The sequence below is a fragment of the Perca flavescens genome, chromosome 13, assembly GCF_004354835.1.
Source record: "Perca flavescens isolate YP-PL-M2 chromosome 13, PFLA_1.0, whole genome shotgun sequence".
Lineage (NCBI taxonomy): Eukaryota > Metazoa > Chordata > Actinopteri > Perciformes > Percidae > Perca > Perca flavescens.
In genome coordinates, this window is record NC_041343.1 from 12,361,942 (window position 1) to 12,388,091 (window position 26,150).

Below are 26,150 nucleotides of genomic sequence, written 5' to 3' on the forward strand. Positions count from 1 at the left end.
AGGCAGAGTTCATTAGTCAGGGATTAACACCTTCCCAAAGTCCCAGTGATGCTTGTTTTATTTACACCAGTAATATGGTCATCTCTGAGCACCCTACAGAGTTCAGTAGCAGTTGTCTAAGCCATCATGTCTCTTATGATAATTGACAGGAACCGACTTCAGTGTAGCGAGTGTGACATTAGGTCCTCCTTCACCCAGTTCCACCCTGCAGGCCTCTTGAGAGAACCTGCATCATTTGAGCGGTTCTGCGGCTAGTGATTGACTGGAAGGAATACGTTCTGTCGGGTCCCCTCTCTCGGTGTGTGTCTTCACTCTCTCCCAGCCTCTTTTCCTGAAACTGACTGACTGGCTATCTGACTGACAGGACCAGCGTAGTAGAACCATGTTCACTAGGGACCAACCCAGGTCACATATGACCCCACTATACATCCCTCTGTGTCTCTGCGCTGCATCACAATTGATGCTTAGCACTGCAACCACCAAAAAAAGAAAAGAAGTGTGACGGAAATAACTGTATGCGCATGGAAGATGTTCTGTCACAATCAAATGTCTCAGATCCTTTTGACATGTTGGCATAGCGCTCTGTGAACACACAAATATCACAAATCAACATGAAGCACCAATGCACACGCCAGAGCATCTATTTATGCACACAAAGCAAACCAAATGCTGCCAATGCTGTCAATTCCAAAAACTATTTACAACCTATTTCTACACAATTTGTTATCTTACCAAAATAGCTATTAAGACATTTGTTACCATCAAATCTGCTATCAAACCTCTGGATTACATTTGTACATGCTGTTTTGTGTGTTGCTCGCCAACTTTTACCTTGAAAAATGAGCCTCATTTAAGTCCAAGGCACAGCCTATTTGTAAGAAGTTCTAATTAGATAATAATTGGATTGTAAACACTAGTCCTAATTAGGAATGCAATTTTGCCTAACAAATAGTTGGCCAAGTTAATGTTCAATAATGAAGTAATCTTTATTAATTCGTAAAATGCTTCTTTTTTTTCTTATAGGATTAACATTGGTTATTTTCAGAGCACAACGTTAATTATAAAAGTTGTTAAATCTAAATCTTTTTAAAACACAAGCAATGTATCTGAATTCTAAAGGAAAGACAAAATAATACAGTCTCTCAAAACTGTTCTGTCAGTAATCAACAAATGGCAAAGTAAATAACAAAAGATCAAACAGCTAATAATTTTGTGCCACTCGCAGGCCTCAATAGAGAACATAGATTAGATGACAGTGACTATGCTGGACAGGTCTAGCCCTTAAAAACAAAGGCCAACTCATTCTTGTTGTATTGACAAAAAACGTTGTAAGCTTTAGCCAATAATGGTAACAGCAAATACCTGTTATACAGTAGAAACTAGGCTTCTCCAATGTCCTGAATCTGCTAAGGTGGAACCTTCGTATGTCACAAATAATGTTACTGTTGCACAAACTTTAATAGCTCAGAGAATCTTTGGCATTTTCGTTCCACCACAAATACACCACTTACACGGGAGGTGTCGCGTAGAAAGTGTTTTTAAATAATATTGTCAGCATTATTGGAGCTTATATAAAGTAGTGTTGATAAGCATGTGGGAAAATATTAAGCTGCTCCTGTCATGAAAAGCATGTATCCTTCTCCCCAGGGTGTATGTTTTCAAACCTGCAAAATCACCAGCAGCAAAGTTGCTTATGTCTAACCTACTGTAACATTATAGTAACATTAATTCCCTTTAAAGTACCTTTCCTAAAACAAGCACTTTTTGCCTTAAGGCATTGTTTAAGATAAATAACACTTGCCTTCTATTCATTCTCTTTCTGTGTATGGGTTGAATTGTGCCGGCCATTCATGCATTGCAACTGCAGTTATTATTATAAGAGAGATATTTTATAGAAAGAAATATATAGAAAGTGCTAGAGATGTTCCGATACCGATACCAGTATCGGTATCGCCTCCGATACTGCCTAAAACGCTGGTATTGGTATCGGGAAGTACTGGAGTTTATGCACCAATCCGATACCACGTTATAAAGCCTTAAAGAAAATCTACATTAAAGTAATTTATTTATGTTCTTTTTCCGTTATAACTGACTGTAAAACTGGATAATAAAAGAAAGTTCTACGGCATTCATTGTTTGTATTTGTTCATGTTTCACAAAGAGTTTAACCTGAGCCAGACCGATAACACAGATAGAAATGATATCACATCCATACAGGGATAGTAGTATATAATTGTTAAAACATAATAAAATATATGACACACTGGTATCGGATCGGTACTCAGTATTGGGCGATATGCAAATTCAGGTATCAGAATCGGTATCGGGAAGCAAAAAATGGTATCGGGCCATCTCTAGAAAGTGCGAAGAAATTGTAGGTTATTTAGAATTTTTCATCCTCTGCTCTTGTATCATGCCAACGACATGTCTCTGATGCATCATCTAACAGTCAGTGTCTGACCTGCTGATTAGTAAACCCTTTTTACTGAAGTGACCCCTTTTGGCTAGAAGCTTCAAGTCTCTTGCGTTTATGACCACACACACGACTGTGATGTGATACACTGTTGTGCATTGTGACATGTTGTACTTCACAGGGTGCCAGAGAATACATCAACCGATACATGACTGCAAAAACAGTATTCCTCGCCATGTGTGTAGTTACTCATAAAAGAAAATGACACACATGGAACCATGCGACCCATCTGGGAGTCCCTTAACAGAAAAGATGAGGGTTATTGAGGGGGGACAGTGTAAAAGGACAGAGTAGGGTTATTGAGGGGGCCAGTGTAAAAGGACAGACTGAGGGCCAGTTTTCTGAGCTTTTGTCACCTTTGTGAGGGGTCCCTCTTGGCAACACCTACTGTACATTAAATTTCCTAGGATGCAGGAAGTACGTGCGCCTCTCTTCTACAAAGCGCTGACATCTTGGAATGTCAGCAAAGAATGTGGAGTGTGTTAAAAGCATTTTTCAAAGACACTCAGGAGACTACAGAGGAGACTACTGGTTATCCGGTGTCTGAAGCACCAGCACACAAAATAAAAAATGTCTCCTGTCTTCCTCCTTATGAAGTACCATACAGAAATAGACCTCATCCATCCTCCCCGCGAGTGTTATCTAAGACGGTTCTTGAATAATTGATGCAGACAGAAATTCCACCCCACTTGGGAGGGTTGTGGATGTACAGGGCACCCCACCTTCTTTCCTTGCCCGGTCTCTCAAGGGCTCTGGCACTGTAGTGGGTCAGTGCCCATGATGTGAGTGACTGGACCTTTTACTTACTTGGTCAATCACCCTGTGTTCATGTGCCACCGAGGCCTCACTCTCAGGAGCACACTGTCACTGTGAGTTGGGCCACATATATAGTTAAAAATAGGGTGTTGCTTAGCAAGAAGCTCTCAACCTGCCCCACCAGCTGTACTGACTTCTACAGTACAGTGCTCTCACCTCTGTAGACTGTCAAGTCAATTTTATTTATATAGTCTAATATCATAAATCTAAAATTTGCCTCAAGGGGTTTTAAGACTGGTCAAGACTGGACTGCTTTATCAAATGCAGTATGAGATAAAAGTATGGATTATGCTGTGTATGGCTCCACAAGATTGTAGAACCATTCTTTAGCTACAGCTGTACCTACCCTTGTATTAAAACCAGTAAATATTTTTGAGTAAAAATCAATAAGTATAAGATGGCTTGACAGTTTTCAAATATTTTCTAACAGTTTATCACACCCTCTGGTTTCCACATACTGTATATGAATGTCTATAACAAACTGTGGTAATAGAGCACTTTAATACAGCTACGGAAAGGTTGTGAATTCCATTCCTTAAGACATGAGTCCCTCTATCAGTTCCCACCCTGCCGTTATGCATGCGCAGCTAATTCATAATAATACCTATCAAGTATTGGCTCTGATGAGCGAGCAGTGTGCCATTAAAATGAACTCACATTGTTTTTTTATTCAAGGGCTTCAAGGTAATGTTCTTTAATGTGTCATTTTTAATATTCAACAGTAGCGAATGATCACAACAGGAGGGAGGAATTTTCTGTTAGTCGTCAATTTCTCACTGTGTCTTCCTGACATGACCAACCAATTACCGCACTGAGGAGCAGAATAAGCTCTGACTCTCCCAGTAAAATATTAATACAGGGCGCCCGGATGGCTCAGTTGGTAGAGCGGGCGCCCATATGTAGAGTTTTACTCCTCGATGCAGAGGGCCCAGGTTTGACTCCGACCTGCGGCCCTTCGCTGCATGTCATGCCCCCCTCTCTCCCCTTTCGTGTCTTCAGCTGTCCTGTTGAATAAAGGCCTAAAATTGCCCAAACAATTATCTTAAAACAAAGTTCTCAATGCTTGGGTTTACATGTAGGGACCCTCATTATGCTACCGTGGAAGTGTGGTGCTATTTTGAGCCTTGTTAGTGGTAAAGAAATAGCGATTTCTTTTTACTTTACCCTTGCCCCGACAACTAGCGTTATAAGGTAATTAGCAGTTTGCGATAAAACTGGTCACATTCGATTAGCATGAAAACATATCCCAGAGAACGGTAGACTCGGAACACATGTGTTATTAACCCCTAGGTTCATTTTGCGCCGGATTTGTCCTTTAATATGTCAAACATACAGCTGTAAAAGAGCTGATTTGTTGTTTACAAGAGATATTCACTTGTAATATTTTCAGATGATACTGTAGTTTCTAAAATTACATTTTCCAGGAGCAGTGCACTTAGTTTGACATAATTTGATCAATCTGTGGATGTGATAGAGGTTAATGATTTTAGTAGTTTAAAGCCTTTAATCTATGTCTATCTAGTATATTGTGTGTGATCAGCTAACCAAACAACTTACCAACTTACTTGTATTTACACCCATCTTCTGAGTTTGCTAGTGCCAGATGTACCAGTTCTGCTGTTGTGTGTCAAATCTCCCAACCAATTAGTTGCACTGCCAAAGAACATTAAAGTTTACCGCCCTTTAAACTACCATGAAGTCAAGTGTATGTTTGTGACGTTCGCCTAGGTTTGATGTTGTATAAATCACCCATGGACACACTTGGTTATAGCCATAGAATAAACTAGCTACCACTATTTTAAAGGGGATTTCTGCAGAGAGAAACTCAAGTCTCTGGGTGTTGAAATTATCTTTGAATTTTCTTTTTAAAGCTAAATGTGTTAGAACATCACATGCCTAATAAGGAAGTAGGACCCTCCTTCAGAGGAGTTTCAGTCCCTTATGGAGTTCTGCTTTACAGGTTCTGGACTGTAAGTAATTGGATGTTTACCCTTCATTGAAGAAGGAAAGCTTTGAGGGATGAAGGAGGTGGGAATCCAGTTCTCACTCTTCACTCCAGGACGTCCCATAAAAGACACATGATGTTTAGATCTACTGATTGAGGAGGTGATGGAAGCCATTTGACATCAACCTGATGATAATGGCATTGCTTTAGAATGTGTCTCTCAGTGTGTGTATAGGGACAATATCATCTTGGAATATAGAAACATGACCGTTTGGGCACCACAGGGAGCACCTGGTCCTTAAAATGACCTCATATTTGGTAGCTTTTACATAACCATGCAGAGATATCATCAGGCATAATGACTCCTGTGAGATTGCTGGCCATTGAAGGCATCATTTTGCTTTATCCAGAACTTCTACCCATTACAATACATCCTGATTCTTTTTATTGACCATGGATACAAACATTTCAGAATGGAAGGTCTGAAGTAAATACCCTCTCGTTATAAAATACATGTTTCACAGAGGTCTAAAAGTAACACCCCACCCAAAATCTATCTTTTGAGTAACAGATATTGACCACCTGGAGGCTTGAAATATTTATTGTTGGACCTAAAATGGAGAACAGAAGTTCTGGGGCGATATTCACAATACATCCTAAGGCTAAAAGTAGCTCGTAACTGCCGGAGTTAAGAGAAACTTCTAAAAAATAAAGTGCAGGCCTGACTTTAGGACTCCCAAGTTTTTGGTCTATTTTAGCTCTAAAAGTAAGTCCTAAGTCCTTAAATCTAAGAGAAGTTAAAGGTAATCCAGACTAAGACCTGCTCACAATCAGTTAGTTGCTGCAGGTAATGTGACTTGTTGTGCCAATTGGTTTGAGTAATACAACAACGAAAACTTTTAAAAGCATATTTTGATGGCAGCGAGTCAATAAAATTCCAATCAGCTCACCAACAAATCAAAACAATCCAAATCCAAGAGATGGTTGGCACTACTGTCGCTCCGGCTAAAAATTTGCAATCAGTTTCAATGGAATATCTCAGCCATCTGTCAGAATTATTAATCAAACCAAAATTAGTTTGACGGTATATTAAGTCTACTACAACCCCAATTAAATAAAAAAATATTAAGGCTTGGTGGTTATCACAAGATTTGTAAGTACAATTAATGCCATATGTAGAACAGCCCTATGAAAATATGAATATCATATTCATATTTTATTTTGTTTCATGTATGAAATCTATGACAGTTTGCAAAACATTTAAGATGTTTTAAATTACGCCTACCTACTAACAAATTACTGCAGACATAATGAGTATGTAAGTTCATCCATGAAACATGATTTCATCCTTAGCAACAGGGCCAATCTGCTGCTTCTCTTAGCATAGGAGTCCTCTCAGTTCCTTGGTAAAATAATTGCTCTTAAGAGGAAACTCTTAGTTAGAAACTTTTGTCACTATTTAGGAGGACACCTAGTAATAAGATACTTTTTCCTTCAGAGAGGAAAGTATCACATTTTCTGTAGAAACTTCTTAAATGACTCCTGCAGCAAATTCCTTTTTTCCTATTTTCTTCTGTTCATAAATAGATTTAGTAGTTCAAGTCCAAACACTCATATTTTCACAAAAATATGGCTAAATACATTGCAAATAAATCCTTGCAAATTACCCTGTAATATATATAGTATAATAGACCTTAAGGATTGAGCTTCAAACAAATTGTTTAACTTGGTTGTCAGTCATTCTGTGCTTTAAATCAACCACTTATTAAATGGTTGTGAGAAGCCTTTTCTTTAAGTGAATAATCCCACACCACCATGCCTGATATTGTGCAATCAGAGCCGTGACATTTCTTAACTATACAGTCTGTGTTTTGACTGTTCAGCTGGGAGTGGGCGATGGAGTAAATGAATCACACGGTTTCCTTTCTTCAGTCTGCCAGTCTGCATCACTACTGACGGAATCCATTCAGTAGTGATGCTAATAGTAGCCGTACACCTCCCCCTCTACACACACACACACACACACACACACACACACACACACACACACACACACCCCACAATACTCGTCCCTGAAGGACAGCTATTGCCAGTCCATCCCGCCCACACCTTCCCGTTATACCTACAAGGTTAATATGTATAGGAGATGTATTGAAAAGGTCATAACTAAAGTGTCTCTTTGCTCTGTATCAAAGGGTTTGCACATGAATACAAAATGGTTACTACACTGATCAAGGAGTGCTTGTGAGGTTCTGCAAGTGCCTGTTGCCATATGTCTGTTTGCATACAGTATGTGCACCTCATAACTTTAATATCAAGCTTGGTTATTGGTAGATGATTAATTTAGAAAGAATAATAACCTCAAAAAATCTGGATTTCATAACCAGAACAAGACAGTAGCAGAACAACACAAAATGTTCTGCAATGGCAATGAAAGATTTGAGATTTGTTCATAGAGGTGATATGAAATGTATCAATGATTTAATTTGTTGTTTATTTATCTCACCCAGAATTTAAAAGCTTGACCAAGAACAGGAGCTGCAAAATGGCTTTAGCAAGATACCCTATTTCGAGTACATTACATATTTTGTATTTGTTTTCCTATTTAATAGTGTTTACATAGTACTTTGAAATGCCAAAACAGATGACTAAAATGAATACATCAAGAAGCCTTACGACTAAACTTTTAACTGGGCATCATTCCAGTTAGAAGACTTAAACAAAAATACGTGGTATATGTGGTAAATATGAGCAGCAGTAATTACTTCCAGTATCCACAGGCTACTTTATATCAACATCTGTCTCCTTATAACACGTGGCGTTTTGGGGTTAATTTCCAGTTGTTGGTTTGGATTACTTTTTACTCCTGACAAACTGGGCTGCAGGTTGCTTGGACGAGATCCAAGGACTTTTTTCAACAGCTGTATATGGCATGATGAAGTCTGAATGACTGAATCCTTCAAACTAGCACAGTAAAGAGTTCCTAATTGTTGTAATTAGCCGTTCAAGCAATCACGATCAGTATTTCAAATAACTTACTTAAAATATGAATTTATACTTGTTAAGAGTTAATTTCTGTTTCCTCCCTCCCCTGACTTTATCTTGGGCTACAGTGACACAAATCTCAAAGATAAGCTATCAACTGCAGTATGTCAGTGCAGCGGAGTAGGAGAAAACATCTCGATATACAGTATGTTGAGAGCACGCAGGTTGAGGTAACCATACCTTGTCAACACTGTGTGGCAGCGATTCACTTTAACAGTCAGCTGTCTTGCAAAAGTGTGTGTGTGTGTGTGTGTGTGTGTGTGTGTGTGTGTGTGTGTGTGTGTGTGTGTGTGTGTGTGTGTGTGTGTGTGTGTGTGTGTGTGTGTGTGCGTGCGTGCGTGCGTGCGTGCGTGCGCGTGCGTGCGTGCGTGCGTGCGTGCGTGCGTGCGTGCGTGCGTGCGTGCGTGCGTGCGTGTAAGGCTCTCAGATCTACTGGGTACTATTTCCACAAAAAATGATCTGGCTGTGAAGGCAAGGCAGGTTTAATGGATGCCACATTTCACTGGCACAATGGTGTTCAAACACATCCATTCACAATGTCTACATTGTGGATTGTGATACTTTTCACAACACTATGTGGTGCTGCCTTTATAACATCAAGAGTCCAAGACAAGTTACACAAGCCACAGTTCAGCACTATACTTGCAGTTAAAATGAGAGCTCGTAAATGTAATGTTTTCCCCCAGTTCATGTGGCAAAAGGTGTAGTCTGTCAAACTTTCCACATGGAAGAATTTGAATCCCGGCATTCACGACGACTGAACCTTTGCAGTGCTTCATTGTCAGGCTCAGAATTGTCTTGTCGTCCTCACTGTTCCCCTCTCTTTGACTTAGTTCACTCTTGAAAGCTCATGCCTAATCTCCCTCACACACTCCTGTGTGTTTGAAGCAGGTGAACACCCCCACACTCGCATCACCACAGATCGTGGTTCCTGGCTTGTTTTAAATCCAGGACAAGAAGCCCTCTCTCTGAATATCAAAGATCCACATCTGAGAGCATGTAGGCATGACTCACACCCGGGTCTCTCTTACTCCCAGCAGGCTACCTGAGTGTCCAACTCGTTGGATGTGGCTGTGGCTGCTGTAGGAGGCTGAGCCGACACTGTCTCTGAACTAGACTGTATTTGTCACCCAGCTATGTGAACATGTGAATATCTCAGCAGTGTACAGAGATTTCTAACGGAGCCATTTGTCCCACCCAGTTCCTACTTTCATGCCGGGGGTCATTCCCTGACGATGAGAGCGCCTGTACTCTCTTCAGCACAATGTCAAACCATTCCAGGCAAGCAAGGAGAGCAGAGTAGCTGTGACAGCTACAAAGTGGCTGAGGGAACTGTGTACTTTAGTTGGTCTGCTTCAAATGAAAAGGCTGCTAACAGCAACAAATCACAGGTCTGCAACGCAGCAACTTTCCCTCTGTGATAGAAACCTTTTTCATTAGGGTCCCATCTTTACATTTCTTGCTCTCTGCTGGATACACAGAGCTTGTTGTGCTATTCATTTAGCACAGCAACTTCGTACAGATGTGAAGTTTTATTTTAGTTTTATTTTAGCATCTTGCAATAGCCAGTTGTGTGTACCACTGTGCATGTGTGAATTAGTTTGTGTGTGAATAGTAATGTTCACCTCTGCCCTGTCAGAGTTGCGAGCCTATTTGTATGGATGCCATGCTGTACCTTGGTTGAGGTGTACACAGCACTGGCGCAGTAGCCTGTCTCGTGCAGCAGGCCAGGATGACATGTGAATCGCAGCAGCCGAGAAAGCCCTGCTTAAGTGGAGGCAGTAGGGAGAAACAGCCGAGAGCCAGGAAGCAAACAGATGGACAGGCTGATGCCAAGCAGGCAGTGGAGCAAATAGATTGTGCACCGACTCAGCCTAGAAAACCAACAGACACAAGACCATGCCACCCTTGTCAGCCGATCGTGCTTCTCTATAATTCATCAAGGTAGGATAGATACGTGGTAAATAGGACTCTCATCTTCCTCCTTCTCCTCATCTGCCCCTGTCACATCCCTCATTTGATATGTGTCATGTAGGAGGAGGAGATGTCATTCTTGCAAGATGAGAAATGAACAAACCTGTATGTGTCAGAAGTGGTGTGAGAGAAAGAAATGCAGGGGAGAAATCGGTGCTGCGGGTGGAATTGGACTGTGGGGCGCTGGGGACTCCAGTCTAGCAGACATACACCTATACACAGTGCACAAACAGAACCATAGACACACAAAAATAACCATATTGAGTTTTAAAACACACTTTTTTGACCAGCTTTAGATTTTGAACACACTGCCCTGGCAAGAGCTTAAGTTCCTTCATTTAATTTAAGTTAAATGAAACATGGAGATTTTGTCTAGAGAGATTATTGCTTTTGTGATTATTCTGTGTGGATTAAACAAAGAACTGCCTTTCACAAAAAAAACTTGACATACTGCCACACAGCGGGACTGTGGTAATGGCATTGCAGAACAGAGCTTCTCCTACCTTGATGTCTCAGAAACACTTGGAAAGTATTAAGCTTGTATTTCCCAGAGGCATTGGGCACATGCTCACTGGAGCAATAACCTTTGCTTTAATGCAGGAGGAGCATGATTGTAAGTTTTCCTTGGAGACTTTCCTCTAAAATGTGAGGTGCTTAGATTGACTCAGTCTTGTTTTTCTCTATGGAAAACATCTAGCGCTGTGCAAGTCAAATAGAAAACCACCTTAAAGAGCTGAGACAGCCCTGTCAGATCTGTCTGGTTGTGTACCTACACAGTCTAATGCTCTGTGTCTCTCTCTCTCTCTGTGTGTGTGTTTGTGTGTGTGTGCGTGTGTGTGTTTGTGTGTGTGTGTGTGTGTGTGTGTGTGTGTGTGTGTGTGTGTGTGTGTGTGTGACATGTGCATATGTGTTTGTTTGTCTGTCTACATAGGTAGAATGTAAGAAGGCCCAGCCCAAGGAGGTGATGTTCCCACCAGGTACACGAGGGCGAGCCAGGGGTCTGCCCTACACCATGGATGCCTTCATGCTGGGGATGGGCATGCTGAGTGAGTCATACACACATCTACTTACACAACAACACACACATGCCCAAACAAGTGATCCATATACATCCTTTATATGACATACAGTACATGTATAAGTAGGCATACAATTTGAACTGACAAGTCAAATGTTCTACCAGGTTGCAAATAAAAACATAAAATGCACGTCATTTTTCCGGGGTAGGTGCAGAGGAGGTGTCAGACATGCTCACCATTCAGTCATCAATTTCTACCTTCTAAAAAAAATTCAACTTATGCAAACTCTCGTCTAGATAGCCCCATTAGGTGGGCGCTGCCCCTAATTAGGCTGCTTCAAGGTGTGCCACCAGTGGCCACTGTGGTCTATTTCTGGTCGAGTCTGGTACAGGCAGCCCCTGGGCATATAGGAGCAGACCAGCACATTAGCAGGCTAAATGAAGAGGAAAATTGGTGTAATGTCATATTAAGGATTCATCACTGTGCCCCCCTTAATGGGTAATGAAGGGGACACACATGTCAGGGAGAGATCTCATCTACAGGGACCTCAGCTGCTGGCCCACCCCTCTTCATTACCATCCAGCCCATGCCTGTGGCCCTTTTTATTTAACACTATTGCACTCTCTCCCTCCCTCCACTCCTCCCCACCCGCCCACTGTCTCCTACCTATCTATGTATCTATCTATCTATGTCTATCTTTCTGTGTGCGTTTCTGTCTGTCTGTCTCTCATTTCCTATGCATATCATTTGTATGTGCGACCCAACCAAATGGATTTGCCCTCACATGAAAGATTTATTTTTTCCTTCAAAAGCAAAAGAGACATGCAGCTGATTGTAAGAGACTCATTTTGCCATGCCCTCCCCCTCCCTCTCGTAGCAGGTGCAAGCAGAGCCACAGTCATGTATTTTTATCTGTACCAGGTAACATAATGTTTAAAGCGCCTTTGAAAGTTGATAGCAAGCCATATTTAGCTGCATTTTATTTAAACAAATTGATAAGAACCAGTGACCAATTATTGAGCTGTGGAATCATTTTCATAACAAGGAACATTAAGGGGCAGCAAACAATTTTTCTATAGTATCTATCTATTTATGTGTCTGTCTTTGTGTCCATATATTTATTTATCTATCCATCTAGCTACAGTTGCATAAACAGGGTTATTCCAGGGTTGACCTTGCCATGAGACTGATAATACATTTTTGTTTGTGGCCAAGTGTTTTTGTCAGCTCTACTGTATCCAAGTATTTACCAAGCACGGTGAACTTTTCAGAACTTATTACGTACTAATGTGTCTGTGAAGAGGACAGCACTTTTCCCCTCCATTGGGAGACAGCAGGCAGAAAGGCAGTGATGTGCTCATGTGAGAATATTAACAGCCAACTTGTTTGGAGACGCTCTTATCTAAATGAAATTGGAACAAGGACAGCGAAACATTCCTTTATATAATTTGCATTTAGAAAAAGGGGACCCTAGGCTCATTATTTAAGAAAGTGTAAGCTCCTTTTGTGCCAAATCTCATTAAAGCCATCCCTAGCTCCTTTGTTTACTGCCTCTAATCGAGGCATTTATCTTTATTGTGTTGTGCCCGATGTATGTTTGCTGAAATTAATACACATTTGAGCCTGGGCGAGGTATGGGTGTACCAGATGGATAATTGATTTTAAAGTGAATCAGAACTGTTGAGCCATAAAATAGGTACATTAGCATGCATATTAATAAGGCAAATAAGAGCACTAAGAGGCCGCCACCAGGCCAGGCACAATGACAGACTTCATTTAGTGAAATGGTAGGAAACCGTGGGTTCTTTTTTCTTTCTTCTTTCTCTCCCACTCTCTTGTTTGTATGCACATACTAAGGGTTTCATAAGAAGGTAGCTTAACTTAGCACGTATCTTAATCCACTTTCCCAACACTTTCATATTCCTTTCTGTAGCCCTCTCCTTATACACTCAGTGCACACATCTTGCTGCAAATTCTCCGGTTCGTAATGTGAAACCCATTGTAATGCAGTACATCAGACGAGGGAAGTGGTTTTGCCATTTCAGAAAATAAGGGAGTATGAGAAGCTGCGCTATCTAAGCCAACAATTTCAGTTTGGCATTTATTCTGTTTGACAGTAAGACAGTATCAAACACATAATATCCAATATTTTGCAGACCGTGATAGCTTTTCATTGTATCATATCACAGTTCTTTTCAGACCAAACAAACAATGAAGGGGTTGTGTGAAAGCTATCCATCTGTAACTTCCTGGTGATGACTTCTCATCAGCAGCTGATGGAGGATTTATATTTTTTTTTTTTCTGGTGTAGCCTCCTTCCTACTTCATCCATACCAGGTTAAGGTTCCTCTCACCGCCTCCCTTACAGTTGGATTTCTTTTTGTCTGCGAGAGAGGGTCTGGGAGAGGCATTTTCCCATTGGGTCAGGAATAAATTGAACTTTTTCATGGACAGCAAACACTGATTAGATATTTATGACCAAGGTCAACCTTTCTGATTCCAGCTGGCACAGGCTCTGAGGCATACAGAACAGAGCATCTACACACATGCTCAAACACACACACACACACACACACACACACACACACACACACACACACACACACACACACACACACACACACACACACACACACACACATACATACACTCACACACATACACACACACACACACACACACACACACACACACATAGCCTACATACACTTACGCACATACTCACACACACTAATATGCAAAATATATTTCGACGCCTTCATGCTGTAGACACATGCATACAAGTGTATACATGCCATCTCTGGACAAAATGTTTACATTCCCACCTCTATTCTTGCTCCAGAACTGCAATGCAATACAGTATTTACTTTGTACAGTTAATTTTAGTAGTTATTATTTAGAAATATTTTATTTACTGTAAGCTCTATTAGTCTGCAGTGTCTATAGGAGAAAACGTTGACATTCAGATGTGACTACAGCCAATTTATCAGACGAGTACATAACGTAACAAGAACTGAGGACACAAAAGCCTGAAAGAGGTTTCCGAGGTCAGTTTGAGGTGTAATTTACACACAATGAAGAAAGAGTTATCAAGGTTGGCTCCAGTGATTCATTCCTGGCCTAAAGGACTTCCTCTTATTGGGTAATTTAGTCCAGACTTATGGTTGAAGGTGATAATAGCTTGAGGACAACAGATAAAGACTGAGACATATACCATAATTAGAGGGTTAATTATGTTTATATTACCTTTGATGGTGCTCACATTCTCACTGACTCTCACACAGGCCCACTCGCTCACCCACCCACTCTTCTCAAATGTCTTGTTTTGTCTGTATCCCACTTCCTAGCTGCTTGCTCCCTCACACCCTGTTTCTCAATATGTTGCCCACAGCTGCTTCTGTCTGAAAACTGTCCAGCTAATTAACTGCTGGGTCTGTGGTTGTAATAAGAATCCTGTCAGCAGATGAACAATACATCTGCTACTCTTACATTTTTCTAATAACACTGGGTCCTCTTCTGGCCTCATTGTAACTCGCCATCCATCCAGGGACCGCACAACTTCTAAACAAGCCTGTACCCTCACACAAACTTTGACTTTGGTTTACAAATGAGAATTTGTAGTCACTTTCCATCCTCAGTAAGTTTTCTATCATTGAATAGTTGAATTTTACCTTAAAGGGATAATTTTCCAATGTTATTTCAGCTCTGTGTCAAGGCTATGTGGGCAGTGTGTGCAGATGAATGGCAATTGGCTTCGGCAGACCTCTGATGCTCCGAGCTCCGTGTGCTACAGCCATAGAGGGAAGCAAAACATTGTTCATCTGCACACACTGCCCACACTGCCATGACACAAAGCTGTATTAAAATCAGCAAAATATCTCTTTCATTGAATGAAAGGTTACCCTGACTAACTAATCATGCATTTTTAGTATTGGTTTAACACCGATGTACTTATACTGTATGTAGTATCCCCCATTAAAATGGGATATGAGGGTGTTTCCTACATATTCTTAAATCTTATTTTAGTGGCTGACATAAAGGAGAAATCTGGCTACAAAGTTGTGTGATCGGAAAGGGCAGTACAGTTGTCACTGCATGATGATGGACAGAGGGGATACTCAGCTTTAATGCACAGCAGGAATGATTAGAGAGAGCCTGCTGAACTGAACATACTGTCGACACTGCACAGACCAGTTGTTGAAAATCGGCGAACTGACACCAAATCTACAGTACACACAATAATACGCATACAAACAGTTGTGCACACATTTAAAAAAAAAAACCTGCAATGTCCATTTTAGGGCTCTGCTTGATTGAAGAAATTCTTAGTCGACTAACACTCATTCAACTGTATCGACTAATCGATTAGTTGATTTAATCGACAGATCTGTAAATCTGAGTTTCTCCGCAGAGAGTCATGCAAAAGCACCACTTTAATTCTTGTGTTTACCAGAGATGTGCTCGTACGTTTCTTGGAAATAAGTCATTCAGCATGAAAAAAGCATAAAACATGACTAATCGACTAAAGAAATCTAAGTTGACTAAGACCAAAACGACCGATTAGTCGACTAATCGACTAAGAGGGAGCAGCCCTAGTCCATTTACATCACTGCCCACATCCTTTAAAAAAAATCTGCATTCAGCCATATTAACACATGGACCTTTCTGCTATGATAACAATGCACAGAATATAAATACATGCCAACGTAATTTCAAGGCACCTGATATAAAGTGTTATTACACTGAGCAATAAAAAATGCCTGAGACATTTTGGTTGAACAAAAAATGAAAATAAATGAAACCGTAAAGAAACAGGAGAGAGTGCTATTTGTTTGAGGTTCTAATTTCTTTGGGTTTAAACTCTTTAAGAACCAGCACCACATTTGGCACAAGGTCTTGATACCTAACCCCAATGAATGAATGATATGGATCAGTAAAAAAATAAAAAACTTTCTATGAACTGCTCCAAGGCTCCTGTGTACCTTAAGTGTGTTAAAATCTAATGTAATTAAACAGGTTATTGATCCATGAAGGGTAACTTGCTTTAAAAAGAGATTCTGTAAAATATGTCCAGAAAAACAACAAGAGCAGCACATCAAGATTAGAGGCTAATGTAATTCTGACAGTTGACCATTGATTGAGGGTGGTGCTTTTTGTCAAACTGCACACAAAGCAAATGTCAATCTGTTGACAATCTACAATCAACATTATGAGCTATAAATACATGCCGCCACAAAGCAAGCTAGGGTAACACATATTACAGACAAGACTTGAAAAATAGTGTTCCCAGAATGTAGTACTTAATCCTAACTGTTTTAGGCTCATATTTGATGTGGATTCTTATCAGGGTATTAAGTAACATTAGAATTTGCTTGACAAAATGAGAACACTTTAGTAGTCTGGATTCCCAGGAGTTTTAAAGCCTGCCTTTTCAGATTTGTTTTCCTCTCAAATTGGATAAAATTATAAGTAGCCATACCCTGTGTGCGTGTGTGTGTGTGTGTGCGTGTGTGTGTGTGTGTGTGTGTGTGTGTGTGTGTGGTATCACATTTGTATGTATTATCCACATTAAATCTAGTTCTCTTCTCATCTCTTTTTAATCTTTTTCCTCTCTATCAAAGGCTACCCTAATATTGTGGCAACGTATGGCCGCGGATACACTGGATTTGCACCCAGCTACAGCTACCAGTTCCCTGGTGAGTTAAAGGCTTTCTTAAAATATCAACGTTGCTGCTGTTTTCTGTCACACTCCCCAGCACAGTCAGAACATGCACACACTTGCACTTACATACACAAACGCTCATCAATATACATGTCAGTCACCAAATAGTCTGCAGGGTTATAAGTAGGTTACGTGTCTGAATTTCTGAAGTACCCTTCGAAAGCTGATGTATAGTGAAGTAAATTGCTTAGTCCTTTTTATCCCATACTTGAACACTACCATGACCAAATGTCTAAAATGGGTGAAGTTCTTCGTCTTCGTCGAGGCCCAATGTATGCAAATTCATCTGTGGAGAAGCAGAGAAATAAGCAGCGCTTTGTGTAGGCAGATTTTAAGACGTGGTTCTTATAATGGAAAATGAATGAAGTCATTTTCTGCATTAAAAGTGTTGACTCAGAGCAGCGGCCACTTTAATGGGAGTCCAAATGGAAGGCGTGCAGTCTGGAGGTGAGCAGCTGTACCTGTCTGCTGCAGGAGGGCCTGTGGCTCTTTGGTGCCTTACTTAGACAAGCATCCCGTCAATTTCATGCTTTATTTAAGGACTTTACACATAACTTTGTTTGCTGTGCCAGACATCATTCCTTCCACTGATAAGACGGAATGGGAAATATCTGACAGCAGCTCAGATCTCTGTAATATCTTTCTGAAATAGATTCGGGAATGGTAAGACAGGAGGTCCAGCTGTGACCACCTGCAGATCAGACACATGCTAGATTTATACCTGACCACAACATTATTTGACAGAAAAAGGGAATAGCACCTACTCATCAATGTCGAAAAATATGGGTAGCATACAAATGTGGGAATTAAGCAATTTTTGTCTGTTCATTTTGTTTTTTCTCAAATGGAATAATTTAGCAGTATAATGACTCATTCTTTTGAAAACTAATTGATATGCATGCGAATCAGAAGACTATCAATGTACATGATTGTTTTTGTGTGTAGCATACATCTGAGATGACAATTTGAATCAGTATTTATCCAGCCTTCATGTTCTGTAAAAACGTCCTAAAAAGTGTATGATCTTGGATATAACAAAAAGAGAGAGAAGAGATTGAAAAGGAAAGGGGCAATCAGTGTTTATTTTGTATAAGAAATTCTATTTAAACATGGGTTTTTTAAATATTTACTGTTTAGGACAAATTATCACCTTCCCCGAGGCAGAATGTATGATGCTGTCCATGTTAAACTCAATTTAAAGAGTTTGATAAAGCTGTATGATTAAAACAGACTCCTCTGGGCTCGCTCAACTCTTGACAGGGTAATTGGAAATTTTAATGTATGAATCAAACTCCTTGTCCAAATTAAACAACCTCAGGCCAAATATTGACTGGTATCCTTCCTTACTAAGATGTGGAAAGCATCCTCAATGTAGGATCAAAGCTTTTTTTCTCACTGTACGCAACCCCGCTGAAACACTCCTATAAATAAATGGAGCTGAGACCAGGCAGCCTGGATCCAAGAGGCGTAAATTGTGGGTAGAATTTCAAGGCTTTTTTACACCCAGTAAACCTCAGGGGTCCACTGTTAACAGGAAAAAAAGTGGTTAGGCAATTGTCCAATTGTCAAGATAAAACAGTGATAAAACATTGATCAGTGATGAAACACTGAATTAAGTAAGAAAACTCAATAAGACATACACAGAAAAGGAGAAACCAAAGCTGGCATCCCTGCAGCAAGTGTAGAAAACAGAACCTATTGTAAAATACACGTGAAATATGCACAACCATGGTTAAAAAAACAACATTAAGTGCAGCCAGTTAGACTCAAAGCAGACACCAGCTCAACGGCTGTTAAACAGTATCTGACAACTAAGCACTCTGGTCCTTGTGACACTTCCAATTAATTCCAACATTGATCACAAAGTGCCTTTGATATCGATCACATACGGCATGTTTCCATGTGTCTGTATTCGTATGCCGTGAGTTGCTTACAAAATAAATCCATCATAGCACAGACATCATTACTATTTAATGCACTAAGAGACCTTCACATATTACTGATGTAAATCAGATCTTCCTCAGTCTGTCAAAAACTTGTCCATGCAAGTGAGCATTTATCAGAGCATTTCAATGCAAACTCACACAGATGTATATATTTGTGTTTCAACTAGTAGTTACTGTAAAAAATTATTTTCGGCAGAGAACAACCAGTTACCTAAAACCACGCTGAGCAAACACTGTCAAAAAATGTTTCTCTGACAGTGAGGTGTAGTGACATATATTAGCTGAGTAATATTGTAATATATAATATAGTAAACATTTGTATACTTATACTTAGTTATAGGATGCCACTTCCACAACCATGGAGGCAACATGATAGCCACATCTGCTGACCGCAGAAATCAGTAATGCAGTTGCTGGTGCAATAATATGCCAATTAATTGGAGAAGAAGGCTGCTGCTGTTAACAATGCAGATTTTGAAACATCAAAATGCAAAATAGACTTTGCAAATGTTTTCGGGGTAGAAAATACTACTCGCCCTAACACAATTCAGTTTGATAAGAAACACTGAATGGAAACAAAAGGGTGTTGGGTTGCAAAGAAAAACCCTCAGGGGCCTTTAATTGCAGAACTAAAATGCAAGCAGCTTATTGGTGAAAATATGAGTATTTGAAAATTAGTTCCAGGTTTAATATCATAAGGCCCTGAAAGACTCATGTACATTCCTCTTGAAATATCATTATAAATATATCCTTAAATCTACACATTTATGGTTGCACTTATAGGACTGAAATTCTGTTTGTGCATAGAACTAATCTTTGCACATATTTTAGCCAGATGTTATCCCTTACAGGATGCATTCATACTGATAACAGAGTATTGAAGTGTATGTTAAATGCCTTCTCTGTTTTTTGCTCACTTCCAAGCTGTACTTTATATGCAAGTCTGTAATCACACACTGTTTACCTCGTGGCAGCATCGTTTCAGCCTTATGCTTGAACTAAAGCTGGAATTGAATTTCAAAGATGATGTTACATACTGCAAGTGTAGTGACAATCAAGAAGGCAACAAGGTTTTCCATTACCCCAGAATTACAGATGGTACGGAGGTGTAACGAATGATTATCAACATCACAATAACTTTTTTTTTTTCTTCTTCTATTTATCAGAGCTTTTGTAAGAGTGGATACAATAACTTGTTTACTATGTTTAAGTAACCCATTTCCCTCAGGTTTACGTCGATCAATTTATTGGTAGGGTCCATCTCTTCCAAGAGACTTGTAACACAATGATACACAATGACTTGTGACAGTCATTGTCTTTCTAAACCCATTTGTGATGAAAAAATGACAGAACATTTTTTCAGCATGTGCAGTTGCACATCCAGGGCTGTGATGGCAAGCAGTGGTATTGTCAGTGTCAAATGAAAGCAAGGGGGGACTGTAATGTATGCATGCAAATGTGATATGTGATATGTTTGTGTTGTCATGTTGCTGTTTTCTGTGTGGATGTCATTATTCCAACTGTTTAAGATGAAGACCCCTAGACTGCAGAGGCTGTCACTGTCTTTACCTTCAAATAATACCAGCCCCTCAGACTGGTGATGTTGCACTTGATGATTTGGAAAGAAAATAATGCTAATATTTCTGACACTTTTACTCTTGAGTTGTAGCTGAATTTCCATATTAATTTCCAGTCCCTGAAGTAACCTCACTATGAATTGAGCATCATCTTTGCTTTTACCAAAAATCCTTTGCACACACACCCAGGAAATGCTTCTAAAAAAGATGCCAAGTGTAGTGTTAATCAAGCTGATTGACATATTTGCATAATTGAGGTTAACTTACTGAAAAGAGGAACACAATAGTAACCTAAATCCATTCTGCACTAACAGGCTACTTAAATGGTAGATTCACCAAATTTACAGTCAAAACAAATTTTCTCTATTGCCCTTTTTTCCACTAAAATGAGCGTGTGTATGCAGATTTATAGTAGATGAGTATGCCTTTGTTTTTGTTTTTCTTGGTGTTTTACGTTTAACGTCAGAAATGCGCCCGAAAACAGGGTTAGTGAACAGCATGGAGGTCAGTGAAAAATGTTACAGTGGTTAAATCTTTTTATGCCTCTGTGCCGGCGACCGTCGGATTCTCGTGAACACAATATCTCAGGGACCCTTGGAAGGAATTTCTTCAAATTGAGCACAAATTTCTACTTGCACCCGGCGCAGCACAGTGCAAAGCCCGACGCATGTGTCTTTGCTAGTTTAAGACCGACGCAGTTGTCAATTTCCCGTCCAGCGCCCACGTTGTTTAAATAGCAAATGCACCTGCGCCCATCTGTGCGTCCATGGGCGTGCTGGTCTTACAGTGAGGTGTGTTCAGGTGCATTCTTGGCGTATTGCTATCTTGAGGCAGCGGAAAGTGATCGTGCCATTGACCAACAAAAACCTGGTCTAAAGTCAATGACGCAGCATTTCATTGTTATTTTAACAGCACATTAGTAAAATGCATGCACACTATGCTTGTTACACACACAGGGACGCGCAGCATCACACAAACATGCAAAACATTAAAAATAAAAATATTACAATGTGAAATAGTATTATGGAGTTTTGCTGTCATAGTGCTATATGATCTGCTCGCGTGCTTTCACTTCACGCATAAGCTCACTTCCGCCATCCTAACTACAATGTGCCAAGGTACAAACACCCTTGACTTTTAAAGGGAATGGGAGATGACATTCTGATTGGTTTATTGCATGTTACACCCAAAACACCAATGATTAATTAAGACACTAAGTACAACCCTTTTGAATCATGCGCCTGGCGCACTGACCCTTTTTTCCGCCGTTAAACTAGCAAAATAGGATTCGTACATGCCCTAAACGCACCTGCGCCAGGGGCATCACTCTGTGCGCTTAGATCGTTAAAATAGGGCCCATAGATGTAAACTGCAACTTGACTGGTTGGCGGAGGCATACAGCCGCGAGGCAGTAATTCTAGTCAGTCTCTCTTTCATACTCGGTTCTGACTAATTTGGAACGATGTTGGAGCACTGTACAGAATCGTGCTGGAAAAGGGGTGAAAATTAGTGTGTCCACCCGGGGGTCATGCTTCCATCATTGCCGATCAGAGCTGGAACAGATAAATACCCGTTACTACTGCCGAGTCATTTGTCCCGGGAAAGAATTTCCCACTAAAGACCAAAGTCAGATGTTAGTGGATTTTTAGTCCAGTGAGAAAGGGGCTATACTGTACATTTTCTGCTACCTAGCCATGCAGATACTTTTGGTTTCATTTACCTCGGTTAAAAGATATCATGATTGTGCTGCCAACATAATGCAATGGAGGTGAGAGTTACGTTAGAAAGTATTTTTGTTTGCAGTTTGGGAGAACCAACCCTTAACCTGCCACAGTTGCTATCATCAACTGGATGCCGTAATAAATATGCTGTTAAAGTGAGATGACAAAATTGGCAGGTATCCTGCAAACACTGTCAGATAGCTTTAGAGTGATGTCAAGATGGTACATATCTGTGAGTGTAGGTATCAGTATCACTTAGGCTGAGCTAAGGTAGGTAGTTAACATGTCATTCTTGTAGCTTCAGTTCATTTTCTGCTATTGAACACAGCTGCCTATAAGCATACAGCTGTAGCTGATCATTGTGCGTCTCAGTGAGTGCTTGCTGTTAATATGAACTTACCGGTAAACCAATTTAAAGTGACAGAGTTGCAATATTCTATCAAAATATAACCACACATACCCACTATGGCATTCAAACCATGAATGAAATGCTTTTGAGAAATGGCTGCATTAGTTCAAAGAAAAGTTGAAAGTAGCATTCACTCTAAACATAATGTAGTACACTGCTCTGCTCATCCTGGATGGCAGCTGGGGCAGAAATCAAAGTATGCAAATACAGCGCACATCAGCATCACAGAACTTGACTTGAATTATCAGACTTCAGAGTTAACATTTATCAGGCTACAAAGAACAAGCTAAAATTGAAAGTATCTTTGAATCAAAACAAGGTACAAAAGGACTTCACTTTGATTTCTATCAGACGTTAAAAAAGTGATTTTCAGAAAGCTTCAAACAACGACAATTCACATTGTTGTGGTAGTAGTAGTGAGAAATGTATCTGTCCTTGTTTTGAGCTGACTGACATCTGCTTTACTGCGTCTGGTAAATGTCTCTCTTAAACTCCAAGTGGAGGAAACAGTGCCTGGCCACAGTATTTGCCACCTTCAATCATTTCAAGCTCTCCCGGAATTCATGGCATGTCTGTTTTCTAATAAAATACATTATATTTACCTACAGTAGGATAATCATATTTTTGTTTTTCTTATTCCTTTATTTGTTTTTATACATAAATATCTAATAGTATTTAGATAATAATTAAATACCAGTAAGGGACTATTCGTTATTCGTTATTTATTTTCAGGGGCCACCGGAGGAGTTTTGAGATCTTAAGTCAAAATAAGACTTGACCCTCCCTCACCAGCAATACATTTTGGATGACCCTCCAAAATGATTAGGAAAAAAGGGATGACACTCCCCAACAATTTATTGAATCCTTCTGTACTGGTTTGCGCTTGGCAAAGCTATACAGATGCCCATTGTTTTTTTACAGCCATGACATATGTGACTAAACCTCTGCATTGTCATCTTATGCATCCCACTCCTCTGTTATGGTGTGGTGGGCATTTCAGTAGATTTACTCACTAACCTTGTTGTGGAAACACAATAAGCATGGGAACTAAATGCACACTTCCTGCATTATTGCATTACTTCAAATACTAAGTTACTCATCTAGTAAACTAGTATTCACATGAAATAAAACAAAACATTGAGACCACACGGGGAAATAAGAAATTCAACACTGGTCGCTATGGACTCATCACTAGGCTTCCTCAGTCATTGTATATTTTAGGACATAGGTAAAGCTGCCGAAGCTGAACATTATCCAAAACTCAATTTGGGTGCTTGCATGCTACCACTCCTTCCTTCTCAAATGCCTTGAAAAGGCTGTCGTTTATATATATATTAGGGCTGTCGATCGATTAAAAAAAATTAACTAATTAATTGCACAATTTGCTGTAATTAATCGCGATTAATCGCTTTTTTAAATTGAGACTGAAGCTTATAATAAATCATTTAACTTTGCAAATATGAAGAAAAAAACAAACAAGGAAAGCTTCTGCTAAGTTCAGAATGTTTAATATCTTTCAGAACAACAGCAGCAACAATTTGGCTTAGTCCTGCTGAAGGCTGCTGAAACGGCTAGAAACTGTCTGACTTGAGAGCAGATTTTTGTCACCGTCCCCGGCTGCTGTCGCCTGCTCTCGTCTACTTTACAGGCGAGGCGCAGTTCATCTCCAACGAGCCTATGTTCATTTGGCGGCAGGGCAGTCGGGACTCACCCGGAAATGGCGAGCGGAGTGAGGTGACGTGACTAGTCTCTCAAAATCTGACGAAAATCTTCTAAACTGACCTTTGTTGAGCTGAAATGAAGACAGATTCAGCAACTGCACGGCCTATTTCTCGCTTAAAATGTTTTCAGAAACATGTTTCAGTGAACTATTTTAGTACAATATGAGATCGTATTCTGAACGGCCGCCATGACAGTCTGGCTCTCAATATCCGGAGAAAACAAACCCATGTGACGCGTTCGTCCAATCAGCTGCCGGTTTTCATTACTTGGGCAACAATACAGAGTAGCGCCGCCTGGTGTTATGGAGACGTATTATGTTTCTCAGCCGCCACATGAAGTAAACAAACACAGCTGCGTTAATTTCGTTAATTTTTTTTAACGAGTTAAATATTAAAAAATTAACGCAAAAATTAACGCGTTAATTTTGACAGCCCTATATATATATATATATATATATATATATATATATAGAGCTGGGACTTTAACGCGTTAATTACGATTAATTAAAAATAACAAAAAATAACACGTTAAACATTTTTTACGCATTTTAATCACACTTATTTTTGCACCGCGGGACGTTTCTCACTGGATGAGTTTCGGCGGACCGATTATACTGGAGCGCCAACTAGCGTTCATGGCTTCAGACCTTTTATATATGTCAATGCTTCAGACAACAACAAACCACAGTGAACATGAACAAAGAAGCTGACGAGACCGCTTTGGTTGGCCCCGTGGATGGGAAATTTTGTTATAAAAAACGAACGGATGGAAGCGTCGATTAGAGCATGGTTGTGTGCAAGCTATGCAACAAGGAATTCGCATGTCACCGCAGCACATCGAGCCTCAAGTATCACCTTGACGCAAAACATTTAGCAGCTAGCATGGACGTTAGCCCGACTCAGAGTACAAGGACCCACACCCAACCTACACTCCACCAGATGACTGGTTTAAGGACCAGGGTAACTAACTCTGAATGTACTTGAAAGTATTGTGTTTTACTTAAAAAAACATAGTTTACAGAAGGTCTACCTACCTATAGGCTACCTGAATTTCTGAAATGTACTATATTTCTAAATATGCTATTGCTACACTTAATGGCAAAAATTGCACTGGTCTGCTGGACTAGGTTGAACAAAAATAAACAATATTGTGTTGCTTAAGCTTATGTATTCAGTCATTATTCAATGGTATACTAAAAATCCATGTGAAAAAAATTACTTCTCACTGTTCTCAGGTCAAATATTTATGGAATTAAAATGCGATTAATTTCGATTAATTAATTACAAAGCCTGTAATTAATTAGATTAATTTTTTTAATTGAGTCCCGGCCCTAATATATATATATATATATATATATATATATATATATATATATATATATATATATATATATATATATATATATATATATGGCTGCAGCCTGGAGACCTCCCATCTCATGCCCTCCCGGCTGGTGTTATCCACGGCGCGACCTTCAACTTTTCTAAATAAAAGCTTGCATCTGGTCCGCTATGTTTTCGTACGGTGTTTTGGATATTTTTGAACTCAACAGTACGGCAAATCAATCATGCTAATGAATAAAATTGTTTTTTCAGCAGATGTCTTAGTTACAACAAGATGGAGCTAGCAAAGCAGTTTTGTGTTTATATGTGCGAGCGAGATTTATTCAGTTTGGGAAATCCCATGGTCTCTAAAGCTACAGCTCAAATTGTCTGGCTCACTAAACAGGGAGGGATCTGCTAGCGATAGCTGAGATAGACTGAGAGAGCTACATGAAGCTA

General features: G+C 39.9%; 1 protein-coding gene across 10 annotated transcripts in view; it reads left to right on the top strand.

The window, feature by feature from the left end:
• Positions 1 to 26,150, top strand: part of LOC114566221 (RNA-binding protein Musashi homolog 2) — a 251,123-nt gene that overhangs the window by 183,912 nt on the left and 41,061 nt on the right. For all 10 annotated transcript variants that reach the window (XR_003694035.1, XM_028594535.1, XM_028594533.1 and 7 more), the window contains exons 9-10: positions 11,185 to 11,299; positions 16,894 to 16,968. Coding sequence is in view for 9 of the 10 variants with exons in the window: in XM_028594535.1 (XP_028450336.1) it covers positions 11,185 to 11,299; positions 16,894 to 16,968 (190 nt within the window). In the remaining variant the exon portion in view is untranslated. The remainder of the gene's footprint in view (positions 1 to 11,184; positions 11,300 to 16,893; positions 16,969 to 26,150) is intronic.